This window comes from Episyrphus balteatus, chromosome 2 (genome assembly GCF_945859705.1).
Source record: "Episyrphus balteatus chromosome 2, idEpiBalt1.1, whole genome shotgun sequence".
Classification (NCBI taxonomy): domain Eukaryota; kingdom Metazoa; phylum Arthropoda; class Insecta; order Diptera; family Syrphidae; genus Episyrphus; species Episyrphus balteatus.
The window spans coordinates 130,395,584-130,411,808 of record NC_079135.1 but is presented as its reverse complement, the minus strand read 5'-3'; the positions used below and the strand labels follow the sequence as shown (position 1 = coordinate 130,411,808).

At 32.4% G+C, this 16,225-nt stretch overlaps 1 protein-coding gene and 1 long non-coding RNA gene across 4 annotated transcripts in view; one reads left to right on the top strand and one right to left on the bottom strand.

The window, feature by feature from the left end:
* LOC129909227 (U3 small nucleolar RNA-associated protein 6 homolog) overlaps positions 1-16,225 on the bottom strand; it is a 172,381-nt gene continuing 156,156 nt past the window's right edge. Inside the window, exons 2-6 of one of the 3 annotated variants that reach the window (XM_055986272.1) lie at positions 15,009-15,208; positions 14,629-14,932; positions 1,108-1,689; positions 454-1,050; positions 1-389 (exon numbers count right to left, since the gene is read on the bottom strand). In XM_055986272.1, the coding sequence (XP_055842247.1) occupies positions 162-389; positions 454-1,050; positions 1,108-1,689; positions 14,629-14,932; positions 15,009-15,100 (1,803 nt within the window). In that variant the 5' untranslated portion in view covers positions 15,101-15,208 and the 3' untranslated portion in view covers positions 1-161. Of the gene's footprint in view, positions 390-453; positions 1,051-1,107; positions 1,690-6,407; positions 6,712-6,773; positions 6,997-14,628; positions 14,933-15,008; positions 15,261-16,225 lie in introns of those variants that run through there. The other 2 variants (XM_055986270.1, XM_055986271.1) reach the window with 2 other exon arrangements.
* LOC129909239 (uncharacterized) lies at positions 15,459-15,990 on the top strand. The gene is made up of 2 exons (XR_008771426.1): positions 15,459-15,755; positions 15,817-15,990. It is a non-coding gene; the product is annotated as an uncharacterized LOC129909239 (long non-coding RNA).

Sequence of the window (16,225 nt, the reverse complement as noted above, 5' to 3'; positions counted from 1 at the left end):
TCAAATTTACAATAACATTTTATTTTAAACCTTTTTTCCTTTAAGGTTAAGTTAAAATATTTTAAAATTAAAATGCTAACTTCGCTCTTATCTCTCTTATCAGTTAATTAAAAACAAAACAAAATATTAATAAAATGAAATAAATATAAATCATTTTCTCTTCATTTATAAGTTGCAACCATAAGCAGACAATGTTCTGTAACAAAATTGTCAACAAACATTGGCGCAAGAGTGTTCTTTGCCCGTTCGCATAAAGCCGACATTCGTTTTGGTTCACCTATATCACGTTCGAATTTAATAAATTCAATCCAAACGGCTGTGTGCATTTTACCAAAATCAAACAAAGCATTCTCATAGCAATGTCTAACCATTTCAATATCAGGTTTAAGCTGAAAATACAAAGTCATTTGATTAAACTAATAAATTTATATACATGTATATTCTATAACTTACTCTTTGAGTTTCTAAAAGAGCCATTTTTCGATGCAATTCCAAACTGGGTGGTGTTAGAGTTCTCAGCTCTTCATACAACAAACGAGTTGCTGTAAATGGTTGATTAACCACCGACCATTCCAAGAATTGTGGCCGGAATGCCAAGAACTGTGGTGCATCAATAGCACATGCTTCTCTCATAATTTGCAGAAACTTGTTTTTATCTGCTAAGGCTAACATAAAGAATTGAATGGTCAGTTTCCATATGGGAAAGGAATTAACTCCTAGCAATTCGGTGGCTTGACGAAAGACTTCATAGACTTTGACTTTATCGTTTTGCATGATATGATAGCCCAAACGTTGTTCCCACAATTTCAACGAAGTGAAACGCGTTGTGGCTTCGACCATTATTTGCATGGTGAAATCTTTGTCGGAATTGGATTCCAATAAGAGTGTTATGTAGGCGTGGTAATGTTCCTCAGACATGCAATTGGCGTCGTGTGCTCCTCTAAACGCAGTGGCTAACTTTTTGCGCTTTAACACTGGCTGGGTAGTTAAATCATTGTTAAGCTCAATCATGCAGCGGATTAATAATGACCATATTGCTGGGGTTTTCAGCTATAAGGAAGCATTTCAATTAAATATAAACAAATCAGTGGATTTTAGGATACTTACAATAGCAATCGCAGTTTGATAAACTTTAAAGCATCCTTCGATGCGGGCTTTTAGAGTCGGCTTGGGTGTTGTAGTTAGATCATCTTTCATGTCTTTGGTGTCCATTGCGTCATTATTTCTTATTTCAGATGCAAATCCATTAGCTGCCGCTTGGTCAAGGAAATTGTCAATAGGTTCGCCAGCCAATACACGACGTGCCAATATATCCCAGACATCTTCTTCACGTGGATATAACAATAACATGTCATTGAGAATGAGTTCTTGAAGTGGTTTTGTGAATTCAACATGTTGCTCTTCCTGACACTGTTTAATAAGGTTAACCAGAAATTTAATGTTACAGATTTTCTTTTTTGCTGCATTGTATATGGACATGACACGCTCCAAGCTAGCTAATTGTAGATCTTTGGGCATTTCTGCAGTTTCGGAGAGGAGTACGCGAAAGAATGATGTGAACAACAATTCACTATCGGGATGGCGTTGAAGTGCACGGAAGAAGATACCTTTAACTTGTTCCATATTGTTGCCTTGTTCGTGGAACCACATGGCTGCATTATTCCAGACTTTTGGTTTATCTCCACGTTTCTAAAATAAACGAAAAAGAATACAAATTAGTTTAGTAAAAATTGATCAAATGAAAAATTATATTAGTGTGTATTAGAAAAGGATTGAAACGATATAATGACTTTTGGGAGACTGAAATTAAATTTTGATTTCGTGGCCTGAGGAATAGAATAATATCTTTAACGCAAGGGAATCTATGAGATTAGATAGTCAAACGATAACATTCTTGTGAATCACAGTTAAGAACGGAGCAGCAAAGTATAAGATGACAGCCCTTAATTCAGGAAGTGGATACGATGTGGCCAGTTAAAAAATTAGGCTCTAAATTTCCAGTGCTTTCAGAGTGGCAGAAATTTATCTTTTGTAGATAAATTTTAATCCCCTTACTCGACAAGATTTTCTATAAATTCTTTACGGTTTTATCCGAATATGCTTTTCCAATTTCGCAAAGAGCGATTTGACTGGTTTTAATTATCTCCTAAATGCACCTAAACTAAAGAGACTTTGAACCTTCCTTTTCTTATATTTTTCTGCGCAATTTCATTTTCTTAAAATTCTTCTCTAATCTGCTTTCACTATATACTATTTTTTTTTTTGTAATTTTGTGACTACCAGCCCTATGATGGTAGCCGATCGGAAGAAAATTTTATCCGATTTGTACGAATTTTTCAATTTTCATATGATTTTAACCCTTCCGACAGTAAAATCGGACAGATGTACGAAAAAAAATCTTAGGTGCGTTGAAAATTTAAAATACATGCGATGCTATGCAGTGAACTGTCAAAATATTTGAGACGCGTTGTGCTTTATGCTTTTTTTTCTTTCCGATTCTTCCCGATAGAAAATTAAACGTGAAAAATTATCCGAAAAATATAAAAACCAAAAAAATTGGAATAATTTCTCTCCTCAAATTCGGGTACCGTGAATACAAAAATCTTCCGATCGGAACTTTTCTCCGATCGTATATTTTTCCGATCGGCTACCATCATAGGTCTGTACATAATCTTGGTCAAGCCAGATGAAATTCATGGTAAAATAGCGATCCATTTTGTTGTGTTTTCTTCGCTTACCTTGAACCACAAAACATTGTAGTTGTTTTTATTTTATTTTTGGGAATGTTCCAAATTCGATACGTGGTCATTAAATGATCTAAAAATACTTCTTTTTAATCTAATTTGGCAGTTTTTACCAATTTTTCGAAAAATTGTAAGAAAAAGTTGTATGGCGGTTGCGAAATTGTATTTTAAGATCGGAAAAATGCGGAAAAACTAACTTTAACTCTATTTGAAAAACAACAGTATTTTTTTTTTTTTACTTTCAAACCCTCTCACAGAATTTTTTATTTTAATTATTATTTTTTTTTTTTAATAACCAGTATAAAAGTTCTAATTTTTTATTTAAACTTATTTAAAGGAAAAAGAGTAAGAGAATTGTAGCAATGTAAAAAACTTCTTTTGAGGAAAATAAATATTTTTCAAGACATGACTAGTGTTTGGGAAATTAACTCCCAAATGCACTGTTGCGTTTTTAATCGTCAACCGAAATCAAATGGAAAATAAATATTCCGTAATATCTCTATCCAACTGTTGAAAAGAACAAACTTTCAAGCATAGTTTTCACTAATACCTAATTGCGAGACGAGATTTCTTTATAGTCATTTAAATCGCAAGTCATTCGGTAATTTTACGATTCGTTTATTTTTGACAGGATATAGAAGAATTTGTGTGAAAAGAAGGAAATTATTTGACCAAACATCGAAAACTGGGTATCAATTTTACTCTCGCAACGCTCTCGTCTCGTCGTGTCGCAATATTGTGAATCAGGCATAATGCGAGATGAAGGCAAAAAAAAAAAAAAATATATTTCAGTTACCCATTGTATTGAGAAGCTAAACGCATAATTTAAAATCAACTGGCTAAACTTTTTTTTTAAATTTTGTTCAGTTAGATTGGCGATTTACCAATTTAATTTAAGATCTTTTTAAAAGCATAAGCAAACTCATAGTTATACAGCCTTATAACAGTTCCTCGTATTTTAGATAAGGTTACTATCATAAGTTCCGAACGAAATCAGAAATTATTCAGGCTTTCGGAGTCAGATAACATAGGTAAAACCCTTAACAACAAAATGCCACCTAGTTTAAACTTGACGAGGGGGCCGATTGTATAAGACGTTCCACTGCTAATTGAGTGTACTCTGCACACGTGGGTTCCTTTTCGAAAAGTTTTTTTTTCCAAATTCAAAATGCGGGTGCAGTGGATGTAGTGCTTGTCTGCTAACCTAGACGTGTGGGTTCGAGTCCTACCTCAGGCAGCATTCTTTTCTTTATTCCCTAGCTTGGAAGCCACCCGTGGGATTATATGAGATAATAATCATCTTAATCTCTATTCACTGTACCAACAAAAAATTCTTTCCTATCTTTCTATTCATTCTAACTAGTGCCGTGCAGTATGCATTTAAAAGACCTTAGGTCTTACAGGCATATAGTTAAAATTATTATTATTATTATTAAAATAATTTTTAAAAAATTACTCATTTCGCTTTATTATTTGGGTGTTGTTCATTTGTAGGTACATACAGTGATGGACAAAACAATAAGACCATTTCGTCTTACTTTAAAAACAAATCATAAAACACACATTTTTCATTGTTTTTAAAAGAAAAAAAAAATTATTTATATAAAATTTACAGTATCAGGAACTTAAATCAATTCATTATCTAACAAGATTTTTTGTTTAAATAAAAAAAATAAATAAATACGAAAATAAATTGATTTCTAAAGCGGTCAAAACAATAGGACCACTACTCAAAAAATGGAAATTATTTCAATTCTTTTACTGATCAAAATCAATAAATTGTCGAATAGCCCTTATTTACCATCACCGCACATACTTTTGGAGGCTTTAATTTCACTTATTTGCGAGAAGTTCGTCTCGGTATTACATACCAAGTCTCTTGAAGTTTTTGCCACAACTCATCCTTATTTCTCGACTTTTTTGCACCCAATGAGTTCTCAACGATAGCCCACAAATTTTCAATTGGACTTGGGTCCGGCGATCGGGCAAACCAAGACATAACATTAATTCTATGCCCCTTAAGCCATATTTGAACTGGACCCAATGTATATTTACGGTCATTATAATGCATAAACTGCCATTTTAGGGACATTTTCTTTTTTCTCTTAAGAAATTGGGATACAAATGCTGGTCCATGTTTTCTTTAATCCAAAAAATTATACCTACTATGTGCCAAGAAAAATACCTCCACACGATGATGTTTCTACCACCGTGTTTAAGCGTTTGTCTTGTGTATTGCGGTTTGAATTCTGCGTACTCTGGACGCTTTATCCATCTTTTGCCATCTGATCCCACTAATTTGACTTTACTTTCGTCGGGCTACAGAACATTGCGCCATTTTTTCTTCATTATCTGGACCAATCCAATTAAAAAGGTTTTTTGCAAAATTGATTCGGTTTTTGCGATGCCTGTTGCTAAGGAGTGAAACTTCCCTGGGGATTCTTTGGAAGAGTTACTTTTCTTATGGTCTTCTTCTGAGCGTTTTCTCACTTATTAGCAAGTTAAGCTCTAATTTAATGTCCAAAGATGACCTGAAAGTGTCTTTTTATGACAATCGCATTATTTCTAAGACGTGTTTTTGTGAAGTTTTTCGCTTTGTTCCTATTTTAAAATTTTCTTTTGGGGGCTCTAGTGCGTTTAATACAAACTTTTTTAATTAACCAATATTTTCGGTAATTTCCCGTTCTGATTTGCCTTCTCTTGTCAGTTAATGCATTAATTCTCTCACGGCTGAAGAACAATGGACTCCACGACCCATTTTAAGGTTTTCCCAACTTTTTTTTTGCTCCAATAATATTAAATGATCTCACAAGAGTATTCTATTTAAAATATTGTTTAAAATTTGAATCCTAGGTAATACAAAAATAAATGACATCACTTGGTCCTATTGTTTTGTCCACACGATTTGAGAGTTCTTTTTAGTTTATACATTTATTTTTTGCATCAAATTATCTGTGCATGTTCTTTTTCTTTTATTTCATAATAGTTCCCTTATTTTAAGCAGAATATAGTAAAAAGAGCCTTTTTATATAATTTTAAAAAGAGATAGAGAGAATATTTTAAGAGTGATAGAGGTGGTCTTATTGTTTTGTCCGTCACTGTATGTATTCTATTACAAAAATTTAACTGTTGTATCTATTTTTGAATGTAGCTCCGATTAAAAAACTGTTCTTACAAAAATCTCCCAAACTTCCTATTCATTGGGAGCTAGTGATATCATTTTTGTGATGGGCCCTACGATACTTATGTTCGGGATTCGTACTGAGAATTTACAACTGTGATAAATGGTGATAATCTGACCGAAAGTGAATATGCATAATGAATTAAGACTACTTCTGGCCGAGCAATTACAAGCAAGAGTTCCCGACGTGAAGGTCCAGGTAACTCTTGTTCCTGCAAAATAGGCATTAGCTCTGAATACATCTCAGTTAACCATATAATAATTTCCCATAGTCGTTCACGCTGATTGGAACTGTAGACGACATCGTTGATTTCAAAATTGTTCCTTTCCCGCCTAAACTCATTGAGAAGTGTCTCATTGAAAATATACCTATCCGTCTTTAATTTGCTACAAACAACAACTTACAACTTATGTTTAATTAGAATCTTCGGTCCATGTACTATTACTACTATTTGAACAACAACAGAATTGTTAAAATTTACCTGTATTAACATTTCAAATGCATTTGGTACTTCAGATGGAAAATTCGATTTGCAAAATTTCAAATATGCATCAAACAGACGAGCCTCATTCGGATAGAAACGGATTCCTTCTTTGTACAGACGGACAATACGATTAGCCATTGCCGCTTTAAGACCGGGAAATTGTTGTTTTCTCGAGACTTCGATTGCTTTGACCATTTCGACAAGTTTCTTTTCGAAAATAATAAAGGCACCATAATCGCGAAGGGTTCTGCCACTTCTGCTCAATTTGTATTGATATGATTCGCGAGTTTTGATGATAACTCTGTTTGGAGGGAGAGTTTTTTTTAAATAAGTTTGTTTTCGTTTTTATTCTTTGAGTTTTACCTTAGCCTTTCTTCGGTCATTATTTGATGCTTTCGAATCAATTCATATTCGGGAATTGATCGTTCCTGATTGTGGCTAACAATTTCAGCCATATTTTAATATTTAATTTGAATTAAATTAATTAATTGTCGTTTTACGGGGTTTTGATATAAAAATATCGCAAGAATTTTAAAAATTCACTGCCGAGTTGAAGAAAAACACAAAAGTACACAATGCAAATAAAAGCATGCTACTTTATGTCAAATTAAATTTAAGGTTGATACACAAGTTTAGAGGCTTGATTTTCGTTAGTCGGCAGAGTAGTGTAGTTTATAAATAACTCAGCAAGTACATGTTCAAATTTTGGTGAGCACAATGTTCTGCATTTTGATTGAAATTGAATTTAATTCGATATTCGCTCTAAATCAATTCATTTTGATCGAATTTTAATTAACGACTCAACTTTCCTAAAGGAAGCACGAATTTTCACACGCAAATACTTTTATTCGTTATAGCCTGTTTTTACTAGAGCCTAAATGAAATTAGGCAAATTATTTCATTTCGAATTCTATAGAAAAAAAAATTGAATTTAAATCTGAACTGACCTCATTGGCGAAATTACCTCATTTGGGCTCTAGTGAAAACAGGCTATTAGATTAACTATTTACTAAAAAGTAAATAAAACTAGCTGCGTTCCTTTGGAAATATTTATCTACTTTTTAGTACTTGAAACTACTTTGATCTACTTTGCTATACTGAAAAAGTAGTTCAAAGCAGCTTTAAGTACTAAAAAGTAGATAAATATTTCCAAAGGAACGCAGATACTATAATTATTATTAGGTGTGTTTTTTTGTTTATCTATATAGATTTTGTGCAAAAAAACGACATCGAGATTTTTGAAATCAAAACAATTTACGTGTTAAAAACAACAAAAACTTTATCTGTATAGATTTTTGAAAAATCCAGATAATTATCCAGATTTTCTTTTCTCTCGATAAAAAAAGTAGTGCCAAGGTACTTTATTTGTTGTGTTCATACAAAAATATCTGAAAATATTAACAAAAAAAAAAGCGGAGAAAACGAGGTTTGAAAAAAACTCTCATACAAAAAAATAATCAAAAATTTGTTTGACATGATTGCATTGAAATGTTAATATCTCGAGATATACGCAATGCACTTTTCAGATAAAAGTCTTAAATGGATCCTGATAAGATTGTTGAACAGATATGTATATAAAATTACCAAAGTTTTTTCAAAAAATTAGAAATAAAAATAAAAAAGTTTTCACATTTGATTTTTAAAAAATCGAAAAAAAATTCAATATGGCTACCTTCAAACGCTTATAACACAAGAACGACGCAACTAATGTTAATGGTCTTAAAATGTAGCTAAGAATATACAGATAATTTTTGTTTTTTTTGTGAAAAAAAACAATTTTTTTGAATCCAACATGGATGCCATGGCCATATGAAAATTTTTGTTTGCATCCAACATGGATGTAGTGGCCTTCCCACTTCGGAGTTAAAATAAAAAAAAACAAAAGCAACATTTTTGACAGACAGCTGCCAAAGTATATGTACAGTGGTGCCAAATGTTTTGCATGGATTTCAAAAATCCTGATGTCGTTTTTTTGCACAAAATCTATATAGATAAACAAAAAAACACACCTATTATTATATACATATAAACTATTTTTAGTTTTATTTTCAAAAGTTCTTAAATTTTTATACCAAATGCACTCAAAACACGTCTAAGTTTTGAAAATATTAAATCTGTCAAATTAAAAAAATAATCTGAATGAAATCTTCTGAGAAAGAAATATTATACAAAAATGCAAAGCACCCAAACGCTTTTAGGACTAATTGTTCTGCTACTTTTTTAACTTAAAAAATCAATACCGATTGAGACAAAAATAAAGAAAATAGAAATATTAAACCATTTTATATTGTTTTTCAAAGAAATTTTTCGACCGAGATTCTTTTTTGTGAAAAACTACACAGTTTCAGAATACCCGAAAAGGAATTGGGTTAGCTAAAAAAAAGCAGAAATATTTCTGCAAACTGAATGCGTTCAATTGGGCAAAACTAACAGTTCTGATTCTAAAAAAAAGGCGAATTTCTCTTCTGGTTTTAAAAACAGAATCAGAAGCAGAATCACTCACATATTCATAGATTTAAATGTGAGATGTACAGTAAGTGACGTCACACTTGACCAATGTCATATGAATGAAATTTGGCGCGAATACACATATATGTGACACATGTCAAACTCAACCAAAACATTCACACCAAACTTCAGATTCTTCGGAATAAAAAAAAACTGTTCAATTGGGATTCCGAATCGAAGAACAATTCCGGATTGCCGCGCCATTAATCAGTAACGAGAACTGTCAGATGAAAGCAAAAAAAAAGATAGTTTTTCTTAAGTTTTTGACAGCTGCCTTATTGAAATTGTTGCTGTTTGTCTTTCGGAATTGTTGTTACATTTGACTTTGACAGATCAAAAAGGAAGCCGTTTTTAAAACGTTTAAGGTATAACTACAACGGCCACTTTTTGCAAAAAGTCAAAAAGTGAAAATTTTCAAACTCATTTTGGGACAGTTTGGGCACGTTCAAAGAGCTAACATAAAGCTATCGGATAGCTTTTTGTTGTTGTAGACAATGTTAAAAATTAGCAAGGAAACGAACCATTTTCTGTCAAAAAATAATCTAAAGGTATCCCAGAATTTATGGTATACCTCAGGTATCCGAGTGATCAGCTGATATACATTTGGCTTTTTTTTATTTTGATTACTTTTTGGGCGATTATTCAGCTTCAAAATAAAAAAAAATTGCAAGAAATAAAGTCAAAGCGATTGTGCAAGTACTATTCAACAGTAAAAAAAATGTAATTTGCTCAAAAGAAAAAGTTTCCTCTTCTCAATATTTACATATTTTTTTAGTAGCTGCTTGGGCAAGCTATCTGGATACCTCTTTGTTCAAAAAGATATTCCAGATACGGGTATCCCAGATAGCCTATCCGATAGGTGTTTGAACGTGCCCTTTTTCCGACCACAAAATTAAAAATAATGATGCAGAAAGCTTATTTTTTGGCTTAAAAAACAATTTTTGTAGTTTTTTTTTTCCAAAAACAAATAGCGCTAGAAAAAAATAAAAAAAAACTACTTTTGTAAATTTCCCACTTTTTCACTTTTTACGTCATTGTACTTATAGCTTTATACTAAATAATAGTGGGAATGGCAGTGGGCGGTTTGTAGGTATTCAATTATTTCTTTTTTACTTTTTTTTCTGTAGCCTAGTAAGGTGAGGGTACCAATCCTCAAAAAGTTAACGGAAATTCAAAAGTAAAAACGCTGTAAAAAAAAATATATTTTGAAGAAAAAAAAATATTTTACGAAAGGTGTAAGAATATCAGATTATAAGGGATTGGGGACAAAATCCCGAAAACCGAAATCCCGAAAACCCAAAATCAATCTTTTTTATCTTCTCACGCCATTAAATCAATTTTTTTAAATTAAAATAAAAAACTAGACCAACTACTGCACTCTTGCACCATTATTTTATTTGTTTGAAATTTTTTTCAATTTCTATTGCTAAATGCTTGTTCAGCATTGAACTCGGTCTGCTCATAGCGCGATCGATGGACTCAGAATAAAATAATTTATTCTGAGTCCATCGATCGCACTTTGAACAAGCTCAGAATACTTTCAGAACGAAAAAAGAAATTGAAGCTCTAAATGTTGAGAGGTAAAAAAGAAATACAATTTCGCTATAATGAAATTGGTGAAAAGGTCGCTTTGAATAAAAAGTCGTCGCTTGGTCGCTAAGGCTTCAAAAAGGTCGCTAATAGCGACTAAAGTCGCTTAGCGGTAACGCTAATAAGATGCTCAGATAAACGAGTTTGAAAATGTTCAATTTTGGACTTTTGGCAAAAAGTGCTCGTTGTAGTTATGCCTTTAAACGTTGACTACATTTTTTTTTCTCGGTAGCGCAATCGTTTTGTAAAAAAGATTACCTACACAAAATGTTTAGACCAGAGATCAGAAATAAATCTCAACCTTTTGAAAGGTTCCTTAATAACTCTTATTTGTCGCCATTTTCAATAAAGGTCATAAAATAACCTTCATTTTTAAAAAAGAAAAATTTCGGTCAAGGTCTGAGAGAAACCTTTATTTTGTATTTTTTTATGTTTCGGTCAACCAGTGAGATTTATCGCTGAGAGAAAAAAATAAATCTAATCAGCAAATGTATCAATTCCTTCCTAGAGACATGGGAGTGGTGCCATATGAAAGCTTATATTCTCAGCTACCCGATAGTGGTATAATCCGGTTTTTCGATTTATTTCAAAATTCCGAGAAAATCGCGTTTGAAAGTTGGGGTACAATTTTTTTTTTCGAAAAAACCCCGAATCTTTGAACGCTCTTGGAAGCTAAACTGCTTGAGAGCAATTTTTAGGAGTGATGCCAAATGATAGCTTGTGTCATGGGCCTACGCTTTGCACATTGTCAGATTTTTAAAAAATCATCTTCCATGTTAAACCGCCACATCATGCCTATTTTTTCAGAATCGGGCTTAACTTTTTTTTTACCTTTAAGTTCTCTCGGTTTAAGAACGCGTGCACTTACAGGGATGGGAGTTGTACCTAAATGTAGGTTAGAGTCCCCGCTACCTTTTGGCATAAAAACATTTTTTCATATTTTTTCAAAATTCCGAGATATAGCCGTTTGAAGTTGGGCGACTTATTAAGCCAGAACTATAATTGGCGGATGGAGTCGGAAGCTACTGTCAATTGTTGTTGTTTTCCATAAGTTTTCATCCGACGAGTGCGCTCGCAGCCGCACTCGGCGAATGAAAACTTATGGAAAACAACAACAATTGACAGTAGCTTCCGACTCCATCCGCCAATTATAGTTCTGGCTTTAGAACATCGGTCTCCTGAAATATTCGAAATTGCATTGGTTGTGCTTGTCGTCCCACCGACTCAAATCACAGTGGAAAACACATTTTCATCTTTAGATTTTACTTTAAACGAAAAGAGATATAATCTTGGTTCTAAAGAACTTTGAGAGTCTATTTAGTTCATACATTATTTAATACATAAACTTAGAAAAAAACATCCTTTTCATATTTATTTTTGCAATATAAAGACATTCTTGACATATTCAACATTTTCCTTTGAATTGACCATTTTTGATTTATTTTCAGCGAAAACGGTTAAAGGTTGACTATCAGAATAGAAGCTGACATAAGAAAGAAGAGATCAGCTACAGCACTCTCGCAGCAAATGATAGATAATGATCATCTCGCAGACTTTGACAATATTGTAACAATATTGGATAAAGAAAACCGCACCACCACCCGCTATACATTGGAAAGTTTGCGAATACAACAAAAATCAACAACAACAATGAATCATAAAGAAGACCTAGACAATATCAGCTCGATAGCTCAGACCAAACAAAATTTTTTTTTTAGAAATCACAATACTTTGTATCAACTATATGTATATGCAGTCGATTATAAATCCCGCTAAATCAAATAGTCATTTGAACTGTGTAGAAGCGAAAAATTTGCCAATATCCTTTTTAATATTTTTTAGGAAAGGAATTCGTAGTTAAAAGTTTAAAAAAGCCCTGCTTACGGTAAACGAATTTAAAAATGGCCGAATATTCAGCGGCATCTCTAGTTTTGTAGGTACAAAGAGTGATAAGTTGGTTGATATAAATTGCGAGCGTTAGCTCTAAGGCTTTATAAAAAAAATTATTTCGTATAATTTAATATATAAAACATTGAAAAATGGACTTTTTCTTGCACTGAAATTTTGTAGCACAAAATTGACAGGTACATTCTATCTATTGAGTTCTAAATGAAATTAGCAATACTTAAAAACCAAAATTTTAAATAATCCAAGTTGTTTGACATGAGCTAATTACACTGGTCAACAAGGTTTTTGTTACAGAAACCAGGGTATACTTTTCTATAGGCTGAGCTCGAATCCGAAGTCAGAAAAATTCTATCACATCACGTTTTGGAGATATTCCCGTTAGAAAATCGAAAATGCCGATTTTTACCAGTTTTCAAAGTTATTTTTTAGCGTTTACTTATTTTTTTTTTTTAAATTAAATTTGTAACAGTTTCTAAAAGAATTGTGTCAAAATTTGAAAGCGATTGGTACAGAACTTTTCGATATTTGCTATTAAAAGCAAATAAATATGAGATGCCCCAAACGCTTTGATTTCATGTTATGATTTCTCGAGGAAGAAAATAGATATTTAAAAGATTTAAACGGATTTAGAGAGACAAAACTTAATTCTTTTAGAAAATGTTACAAATTCAATTTAAAAAAAATAAGTAAACGCTAAAAAAATAACCCTGAAAACTGGTAAAAGGCGGCATTTTCGATTTTCTAACGGGAATATCTCAAAAACGTGATGTGATCGAATTTTTCTGACTTCGGTTTCGAGTTCAGCACACAAAAAACCTATAGAAGAGTATACCCTGGTTTCTGTAACAAAAAAGAAGTTTAATTTTGTTGACCAGTGTTATACTTCACTTTGAAATTTAACAATAAACTGAAATTGTTTAATTTTATAATTTGAAACAAAAGAATAACGAAATGTTGTAAATACAGTGCTTTGCAAAAGTATAATAGCACCATATAAAAATGCTATTTATATAAAACCGAGTATTGCAGCGACACCCTACTATTTTTTTTATTAAAGGGGATCAAAAAACAAGAATATTGAGAAGAACAAAATGTCCCGTTACTTTCTCTTATAATTTTTAGAAATAAAAACAAGTTTTTCTTCCATTGCAAAAGTATAATTGCATTTTTTTATTTTGAGTATGGCCAACAAGGTTTTTGTTACAGAAACCAAGATATACTTTTCTAAAGGTTTTTTATGTGCTGAGCTCGAATCCGAACTCAGAAAAATTCTATCACATCGCGTTTTTGAGATATTCCCGTTAGAAAATCGAAAATCCCGCTTTTTACCAGTTTTCGAGGTTATTTCCTAGCGTTGGTAGGTACTACAGTCTCTGAATAAATCGATACATTTATTTTCGCTTACATACTGGATTTAAGTTTAACATAGAACAAAAGTGGGTAATAAGCAACTGAAGATATCTCGGACAGTAGAAAAGATGTCTGAAAGATTTAAATAGATTTAAGGGTAATATTTCAAAAACGAGATGTGATCGAATAATTCCGTCTTTGGATTCCAGTTCGGCCACCGAAACCCTTTGAAAAATCATAGTTTAGTCTCGGCACCAAAAACCCTGCATAAGTACTTGTGGTATTTAAAGGGTACTTAAAAGAGCATTTTAAGGTGTTAACATAGTGCTTAAGGAAATGGTCAAAGAGATAAAAACTCTTTGTAATGGACCAAACAATTTTTGTTTTCCTTTATACAAACTTCATCGACAGCTTCTGCAACGATGCAAAATTGGTAGTGATTTTAAGGGAGATTTTCATATAGGTAATCAAATCACTAAAATACAAAAACATATATATATGCTGCATATATTAGACTTGTATATGTTTCTAATATAGGTATCTTTTGATTTTCTGAAAAAAAATTTCGGGGGGGTTTAACACCCAACCCCCCCCCCCCCCCCCCTAAATACGGCTATGGCCTTTATATAGTTTTTTGAGCCAATATGTAGATAAAGCTTTAATCCCTTTTTCAAAATAAATCACCTTTTAAGGAATACCTACTTGTCAATAGAATACCGACACTACCTCCCCCACCCCCATAAATTGTTTAATACAGAAATGAAAAATCAATATGTGCCGCTCACAATCACAACCCACTATGAAAGTCTACAGTTTTTCAAATGAGTATGGAATAGTTTTTTTTTTTCATTAAAATTCTTACCTGAATAATCGTTTCAAATGCATTCGGTACTTCGGATGGAAAATTAAATTTGCAAAACTTTAAATATGCATCAAGTAAACGACCCTCATTCGGATAGAAACGAATTGCTTCCTTATAAAGACGAACAATCCGATTAGCCAAGGCTTGCTTGAGACCGGAAAATTCTTCGTTTCGATTTCTTTCCATTTGCTTGACCATTTCGTGAAGTTTCTTCTCGAAAACAACATATGTCCCGTAATCTCGAAGGGTTCTATGATTTTTGGTTAATTTATATTGATAGTTTTCTCGAGTTTTTATTATAGATCTATGTAGTTTTAAAGGGAAATAAATTTTGTTTAAAAAAAAAAAAAACAAGATTTGTGAGTATAGTTGTAACCTACCTCAATCTTTCTTCAGTCATTACTTTATGTTTTCGAATATATTCATATTCAGGAATTGTTCGTTCCTGATAACAGCCAACAATTTCAGCCATATTTAAGGTTTTGCTTTTTAAAACCAAATGAAATATAATTTATGTTTTGTTTGTTTTAAAAAATGAAATAAATTTTCCAATTTTCTGTATTCAATTTCTCTACTGTTGCTGGGAACGGATAACGGGAAGAAGATAAAAACAAAAACACAAAATTATGTACCTACAAAAAAAAAAACAAACAAACAAACAAACAAAAAAATAGAATTTCGAGTCTCTTTTGTGTGGTCGATAAGGTAGTGCAATTTCATTGGAGTAACTCTGCAGTCACATGAGCAAATTCTAACAAGCAAGTAAATTCTATATAAATATGGGTGAAATATCTGAGTAAAGTTTTGATAATTAAGCAATACATCCCTTCAAGCAAGAAAACGGAGTCCAGAAAAGACAGTCCGACCTCCGACCGAGAAACGCGGGGTTGCACTCACACACTTGCAACTTTTTGTGTATGAACACAAAGTCGAACGAGAATCGTGGTGGAAAGTGAGAAATGGAAAAAAAAGTGAAACAGACATAGCCAACAAGAGCAAAAGCGTCATTTTGTTATGTTTCGTTGAAGTGTATAGTCGCGTCGCGTCGTGTCTCGTGTCGTTGTTATTATAATATTAGTATAATTATAAACAATATCAAATTATAAACAATATGGAAACAAAAAAAGGTATGTTGTATATATCGCTCAAAGTGTTTGGGTTAAAATGTTGTTTCTTCTTGTGTTGTAGATGTAATCTCTAATGATGAAGAAAAATCTAGAAGGTGAAACATGCGATTGGTAATCTAAAAAACACCAACAACAGCAGCAGCATCAAATGAAATAAAATGAAAAAAAATGTATTGTATTTTATATTGTATTTATTGTGAAAATTTCGTTTGCCAAAATAAAATAAAAAATAAAACAGTTTCAGTGAAAAAAAAAATAAATCTTGTTCTTTTTTTGGTCGCAAATGCGAAATGTCATCCCTTTCTTATTCCTCTTTCTGGTAGGTTTTCGCTGCTCCGGCTCAGGTCCGCCTTCGGCTCCGTTTTCTCGGAATGGAGATTTTCACCACACCAATACATATGCAATCGACTTCGCGGTGATTATAACCCAAGTAACAATTTAGCTTCATAAGGGTCAATGCAAGCTATTTT